The sequence below is a fragment of the Mesitornis unicolor genome, unplaced genomic scaffold (genome assembly GCF_000695765.1).
Source record: "Mesitornis unicolor isolate BGI_N332 unplaced genomic scaffold, ASM69576v1 scaffold2236, whole genome shotgun sequence".
Classification (NCBI taxonomy): domain Eukaryota; kingdom Metazoa; phylum Chordata; class Aves; order Mesitornithiformes; family Mesitornithidae; genus Mesitornis; species Mesitornis unicolor.
Genome location: NW_010192885.1, coordinates 1 through 7785, shown reverse-complemented (window position 1 = coordinate 7785; position 7785 = coordinate 1). Strand labels below are relative to the sequence as shown.

The 7785-nt window shown below is 41.0% G+C and overlaps 1 protein-coding gene across 1 annotated transcript; it reads right to left on the bottom strand.

Annotated features, from left to right (window-relative positions):
- Positions 1-1360: 1360 nt before the first annotated feature.
- Positions 1361-7642, bottom strand: PDDC1 (Parkinson disease 7 domain containing 1). Its single transcript, XM_010187270.1, has 8 exons — positions 7531-7642; positions 6941-7017; positions 6464-6569; positions 5825-5932; positions 5051-5145; positions 3755-3848; positions 1995-2106; positions 1361-1492 (listed from the first exon to the last, which is right to left on the bottom strand). Exons 1-8 carry the CDS (start codon positions 7640-7642, stop codon positions 1486-1488), a joined length of 711 nt encoding a protein of 236 aa, XP_010185572.1. The 3' UTR covers positions 1361-1485.
- Between the last annotated feature and the right edge of the window lie 143 nt (positions 7643-7785).

Sequence of the window (7785 nt, the reverse complement as noted above, 5' to 3'; positions counted from 1 at the left end):
CCTGTCCTTCTTGAACTGAGGGGCCCAGAACTGGACACAATATTCCAGATGCGGTCTCACCAGGGCAGAGCAGAGGGGAAGAACAAGTTTTGGTACTACATGGTATCTAACCCACTCCCAATTTTAACTTCAAATTATAATTTTAACTTCTCTCCAAGTCAAAAATGTGTAAAACGGGCTCCACAATATAACAGAAGACCAAACAAATCCCATAGCAGATTATCTTTTAAAAATCACTCCAAATTCTGGAGGCAGAACCAAGAAAAAAAACTTAACTTATATAGAAAAGACCTAAAACTACCCTCCTTGATGACTGGTTATAACCAATGTATTGAATAATCTCATTAAGAAAAAAAAATGTACCACTAAGGCCCTTTCCCTCAGAGCACCGCAGAAATGTTGCCCTCAGTTTCAAGAGTGAAAAACATTAATGTCTGCTCTCCCACAGATTCAGTGTGATTGAGTGTGTAACAACAGATTATATTCTTGGTCTGATTATGCCTTTCCATGCTTAGCTTCAAGCCATACCTGCTGCTAAAAAGGGCAAGGCCAAATTTCATCTTGCAGTTGGTTCCTCAGAAGATGTGATCCACATCAGCTGTGTACATTGTTTAATTTATTTCTCCATAAAATTCCAGCAAGAGACAGCCACAATGGACTTACCAGAGAGAAATATTTCAAACATTGGACAGGGAACAAAAATCATAACATAAGCACCACAAAGGGGAACAGACAACCAGTCAGAAGAGCATTTAAAAACAGCTGAGCAAACATTTTAAACAGAAGTCCAATAATGGGAACGGGCAAGGAAGAAAACAAGGGCACGTTATGCTGACAGCACCAGCACTGTGAGCCACCTTCCAACAACTGGTTCTGCTTTACTCAGAGCTTAGCTAAGCATTTTCCATCCTATTTCCAAGTACATCCAAGTGTTCCAGACACGTTCAAAGTTCAGACAGAAACGTGACCTACCAAAAGAAAGGCGAGAACGCATCTGAAATTGCTTTTCAGTGAAGCTCTAGATGTAGACGTTGGTATTTTAAACAAACACCAGGTGGTTCAGAGAGTTCCAAGTGCTCTTTGGGGCAGAGTTACTAATAATCGGTATAATGTCAACCTAGAACAAGGTTTTCAGCTTCAGCAATTTGTATTTATAGTAACAACTGTTTTTTTTTAAATATAGTTCCCAGCATTTGTAAATTAAGGGTCTAGGGAGAAGCAGTGAAAAAAAGATGTAGCAACAAAAAACAATGCAAAGTGGTTTCACAGTTTCTCCTGAAGCGTGATGCGATGCACTTCAAACTTTTCTTATTCACAACTTTCACCCATTCTGTATATACAAAACCCAACATCGCCGCTTCACTGTCACAGTCACTTCATAGTCCAGGACAGAAATCTAGAAGGATGTTTTATCCAGTTAACAGACATGCAAATCCTTAGTCTGCTGGCTCTTCATCCATCCTATTTGCAAAGAGACCTGCTCCTTCATTTCCTGCTGAATGAAACACATCCAAACATGACACGACCTGTTAGTCCACAGCCAGGAAAGGACTTCTAACACACATTCACCTGAACAAAAGAAGATTTTTGTAGTTACTTATGTGTTCTTCAATCTGACAAGGTGAATGACAGTCAAACGGCCAGGCCACTACCAAAGAAGTTAAATTTGTTCATTCCTAAAACATAGTTGACTAAATGGGAACTCGTCAAAGCACAAAGAACGACACACAAAAGATGCTTCTCTGAACAAAAATGCTTAGTGAAGCCCATTCTGCTTCCTACTTTACCAGTCCTGATAAGACAGCTCTGCATTTCCCAAGTCATTTTACCTTATATTTTTTCTTCCATAATCACAAATGATTTTTACCAAAAGCTATAACCAACTGAATAGCTAGACCAAACAAAGACAACAATATTTTGAGGGACAATATTCCTGAAACTAAGAGATGCTCACCACTGCCTGTTCCTAGTTCTTATCTCTCAGGTTGCCTCACCTGACATTGCAAAGAAGAAGAAGATTCTGGACTGCAGGAAGGGTGGAATTCTCATTCTGGCCCGTCACCAGGTGCCTGTCGAGCACAACATGTACAGCATCTGGATTGCTGGCTAAATAAAGGAGAAAAAGAAACAAGCATTGTGTTCGTGGACACTACTTCAAGTTTCGATATCACATCGCTGATAGAACTAACATAGGAGATCACTGTTTTGATTTGGTGGGTGACTGACGTGCTCATCTATTACCCCAAAGACAGGGACAATCTTGAGATCCCAATCCTGAAACAGTATCACTAGGAAGTCCTTCTCTGAAAGGACAGCAGGACTGGTCCCTTGATTGAATTAAAACCAGATAGGTGAAGTGCATATATCAAGAGAAAAATCTCTTTTACTGTGAAAACAATAAAATCTCAAAGTATATATTTTAAAGTTGTTATCCCACAGTACAAAATAAACTCTTCCTGTGTAAGCCATCAAAGTTGTAACCACCACGCTACAAAAAGCCTGCGGAAAAATACTTTTTTTTCTGGCCAAGTATAACAACCTGATGTGTTAACATCTTCCCACAGTTGTTCAGAACACCAAGCAGTATTTTTAAGTCACCTCACTCCAGACAGAGCCATTATTCTGTCAGTAATGAACAACTCTTATTTTCTTCTCCCTCTCCCAGCCTCTGACTGCCTAAATTCTGGCTAAGTGCCTTCAAACCCTGCGTACCTTTCTTCCTCTTGCCTAATTTGTCAGTACCTCTGCAACCAAGCATAGGTGACATAACAGGTATCACAGACGCCAGCTTTTAAACCATCAGTACTGAATCCATTACGCAGAAGGTGGCAGCAGCAGCTCACTCAAAAGCCATTAAGATGCCATTTAAACACAAACAGGCTGACAGCAGCAGGGATGGAAGAGGATTAAGCAATTAATACATAGCAGTTCGACAAGACAGTGGCATTCCTTCTTAGTGAAAAATAGATGCATGGTATTAGCAGCCTGGTTCTGTTTCCTGTCCATGCTGTGGGTGTGTAATCTCTAATCTGGCCACTTCAGATAGTATCAGTTCAATGGGTGGCATTATTCTGTTCAATAAAGGATGACTTAAATGCCATAGGCATCTCATCATTCTCTTTAAGGACAGATTCTAAAGAATTACCTTACAAAACAGCAGACTGATTGACAGCTGCAACTGAATAGAGCCATTTATAGCTTATTATTTAATTCTCCCAGTAGCTCTTCAGTACTGCAAGAGAGCGGCACGCAAAGAAAGTGACATTTTTCCCTGCACATCCAGAAATAATCTAGGAAATAAAAGTGACTTTGTTACTTTAAAAGATTTAGTTTCTCATACAGGACAGAACTTCAGCTTTTACAGTACAAAAGCCAAACTTCTACATATTGACAAATAATTAATGAAATTACTAGCAACAAAACAAACTCCTACAAAAATCAGATCTAGCTATGAGTAAAACACTTGATGGTAAAAGATAGCTAATAGAGCAATGAAAACCATTACGTATAGTGCCTCTAGTTGTAAATAATGAAGTTATTGCTTGAATAAAAGACAACCCCAAAATCTGGAACTTAACCGGTCCCAGCAGAGCACACGCTCCCTGCCATACAGTAAGGAAGCAGCTGCAGCATGGAATGGGAAGATGAAATATCCTGTCAAGAGTCCTGTTCAGCTGAGTAAATCTGGCATGCAAACACTCATTTCCAAAACACAGCCACAAAACATGAAGTGCTGGACAAGAAAGTGACGTACCACTAAACGTAGCTCCAGAATCTTTCACGAAATCTTCCACGATAATGGACAAACTGGCAAAGTTAGGCTGCCTTACTAGTTCATACACAGAGGGCTGAAAAAAGATCAAAAGTAAGTCTGTCTTGCTTTTTATTAAAAAAAGCACCAAGCAAAACCAACACATATTTCCACTCATAACTTATTTTTCTGTTCCCTCTATATTTCCCCCACCTGTATACAGGAAATGAAACAGAAATGAAGCACAAAACCAAACAACCACAAGCAGCTTCTATGGATTTTCTGTAGGGAGCAAACTGAAAAGTCTTACATGAGATCAATAAGAAGAATGACACCAATCAACTTCTGCACATGACCTGGACACTGAACTGTGTGCGTGCAATTAACTTCACGACAGCACAGACCTGTTTGGCTGTTGGACACAAACACTTGGACACAAAAGCTGTGCCACCTGCAGAGTCCAAATAACAGTACTCTGCTTTGGAATGAATATGGGAAACCACTGAAATGAAGAGAGAAAAATTAAAAGAGCGCTTAGTTTCGTTTTTATATGCACAGGAAGAACTTGAATTTTATGGTTTCCATAGCAACTATACCTGGGCACATCACGCCTCTCATCTAAAACACTTTATCATGGATTGTAAAGCCAAATACAAGCATATCAGAACACTGACAGCTTTTGTGAGTCCTGTAAGCCTAATTTCTTAACTCTGCATGTCAATTTTTGAACTCTGGAAGTTGTACTATAGAGGTCTGCATCACCTTGGTGCACAGGCACAACCACCATATAAACGGTCTGTGAGGTCAGAGATATGACTGCACATTAAATAAAACACCAACAGTATCTGACTACTTTTTGAATTACAAGCCAGTTTGTAAGAACAGCCTTGTTGCCTAAAACATCCTCTACCTTTTAAAATGAAAGGCACTTTGAGAAATACAACTTACCTCCAGCATTCATAAAACCAAAAAAGCAATTCTTAAAAGCCCTCAACTATGACTCCAAAGAGCTGCAGCAGTCATTTCCAGCATTTCATTGATTCAATTTAAAATTTACGGAACAATCAGAAGGAAAACACTCTCCACAACTGAGACAATCCCTTCACGTGCTCAGTGTTGGACTCCCTTGCCAATGACAACTCGCCACACTCTTCACATAAACCAAGAGTACCAAACTGATGATTTATATTTGTAGGAAGTTCTTGGATAAGACCAGAAACACCAGCACCTGAATTCACAGGCTCCTGCAAAGCAAAAAAAGCCCCCTAACAGTAAAAGTCAGATGAAAGCACAACCTACCCCTGTCAGGCTGTATCCCTGAAATAACCAGGATTTATCCTCATTGCTGGCACAACACAAAGCTGCAACTCCATGTCCAACTGCACAGATAGGCTCTAGAAAAAAAATAAAAATCAAAGCATCTCTGAGAAGCTGTGAGCATTTTCAGACAGCCAACACACATTAGTGATCATGAGATTCTTTATGTTACGGCATGTTGCCTTCCTGCCATAAAATTATACTGCACTGGATTGGACTGGATGATCTTTTGAGGTCCCTTCCAATCCCTAACGTTCTGTGATTCTGTGTTTATGCTCTCTTAGGCTGTAAGGTTTTTCCTGCACGCTACAATAAGAATTGGCCCAGTCTTGCAGAGAGTTACTAGCTGTTAACTCCAGTTCAGAGACAGCACCAGTCAGAGAGAAACACACACACTTAAATGTTAAATGAGAAGCACACCTAAGTCTTTATTAACTATAGCCATAACAATGATCCTGGTACATTCCACATTGGGCTCTGAGCCTTGCTTCCTACTGACTTGGCGAGATAAATTTCTGTAAGGCAGAGAACCCTCTTCTGAAACAAGCATTGAAAAGCTACTAATATTTTAATATATATATGTACATAAAGAGGAAGCTTTTTAAGAGAAGACACGTTTTGCTAAAGCGGGTCTTTCCCGGTCTGAATACTCTTTAACTATGTAAGCATTTTTAAGTCCCTGGAAGGTAACAGTCTTACATCAACTGTATGGTAATATTATTTTATTTAACAAAATATCTAACTGCGTTCACCTACTGTTCTCAGTGCTGAAGTGCTGAAGTATTTTAGCCAGGTATCCACTGTTTGCAAGGTCAGTCATAGCCCCAGGACAGTTTGGAATCAGCAGCGCATGGTACCTAGTGCCTAGTAAGGAGGAAAGAATAGATTAATTGTTATAGAGGTAACATACAAAAAAAGCCTGATCGTAAACCTATTGCAAATTTGACAAAATTACTACAATACCATATGAGTCAGTGAAAAACTGTATAAACGGAATGCACTAAAGAAATACAAGAGACTATACTATATGGAGCAGAGAAAAAAGTCCTTTTTAGGACAGAGAATAGATTTTTAATGAGACATTCTTACCCTGGCAAAGCTTAAAGCCACTATGTCTGCTAGCTTCCACTTTAGGAAACTATTTATTTTTTAAAATAACAATATATAGTGTATATATACACACACAAGAGAGAGAATATATATATTGTGGGGTTTATATACGTGAGAATTACCAATCCACACTAAATAAGAAAATAACAACCGTAGTTACCAGAACTTCCTCTTAAAACACAGATTTTATGCCTTTTCTGTGTCATTCTTCCCTAAAGACCTAACACTACGCATTTTTTCCCTGATAAATGGAGATGACACACTGGCCAACAGTAAAGCCCTTACCATCAATCGACTCCAACTTGGCAGGGTTCGCGTACGACTTCATACGAAAGTCCTGTATCCAGCGCATGTTGCTCTCGTTCACATCCACAAAATCAATTGACTTCCCCTAGGGAAAACGTGGTTCAAAGCCTGCAGTTACCATCACCACACAGATATCCACTATGCTTCTCGAAGGACAACGACATGGGGCTTTGAGAGGCTCTCAAAAACCTGAAGCCTCCCAATTTTCCCACTGAAGTAGTTCTTCTAATGGTTCTCTCTCCACTCTTTGTGGGTAGCAGATACTGGACAAGAGCAGTTCAGAAGCACATTAAATGAAGCATGCATTCAGTTCAATATTAACAAAACAGAATTTTAAAAGTCCCTTAATCTATAAAGCCAATAAAACACCTCTCAAAAATAGTATAATTCTCTCTTTTAATTGAGATACCAATTGTTTTCAGACTGAAATCACAGTAACTGCCTGTTTTTACTTACCCCAGGAGTAGCAACTTGCAGATTAAAAGCAGAGCTAGTCAGTGTAAAGCAGTGAAGGAAGGACTGGGCTGACACACCTGAAAAACAGAGTCAAACAACTTAAGGAAAAAGGTTTTTTTTAATCCCCACTACACGAGCTCACTGTGTCTAGCAAAGTACACAAGCTTGGGTTTTTTTGCTCATTTTAAAAGCGCTCATTAATTTCAGAGTGTTATTTTAAGATGCAAGACATGCACAGCCGTCATTATAGGTGAGCTATGTATTGAGAAATACTTAACAAAGGCATCCTGTTTTTCTTGGCTGGGGGGAGGGTGACAGGGAGGGCTGAGGGAAGGCAGGCAGAAATGAGGGGTGTTTGGTTTCCTGCAGGCACACATGCAAGCACAGCTCAGGAGCAGCTACATGCAGAGGGGAAAACTAGCAGGTACTCAACAGTACGGCTGTACACAGAGGGACACGCAAGCACACCTGCACTGCAGGTGAGTATTTACGGAAAGCGAGCGCATCTGTATGCAACACAGGTGCACAAGCAGCACCCGTGTGTAGAGCAAAGCTGAGCGTGGCTGTACAGCCCAGCTACAGCGTCCGACAGGCACACACAGCCGAGCTGCGCGCCCGGAACTGCACGACACAGCCGTGCCTGAAGACGGGGACACTCATCACGGCGACAAGAACACAGCAGGGCCGGGCGTAGCACGGCATCGATGAGCATGGAAAGGAGAACAGCCGCTGGACCCCGGGGTGGTTGTGGTGGTGGTGGTGGTGAAACACAAGGGACCCGCAGGCCGGAGGAGCCCGGGTGAGGCCGGCGCGCCGAAGAGAGGTGCGGGGCCCGGCGGGAATGG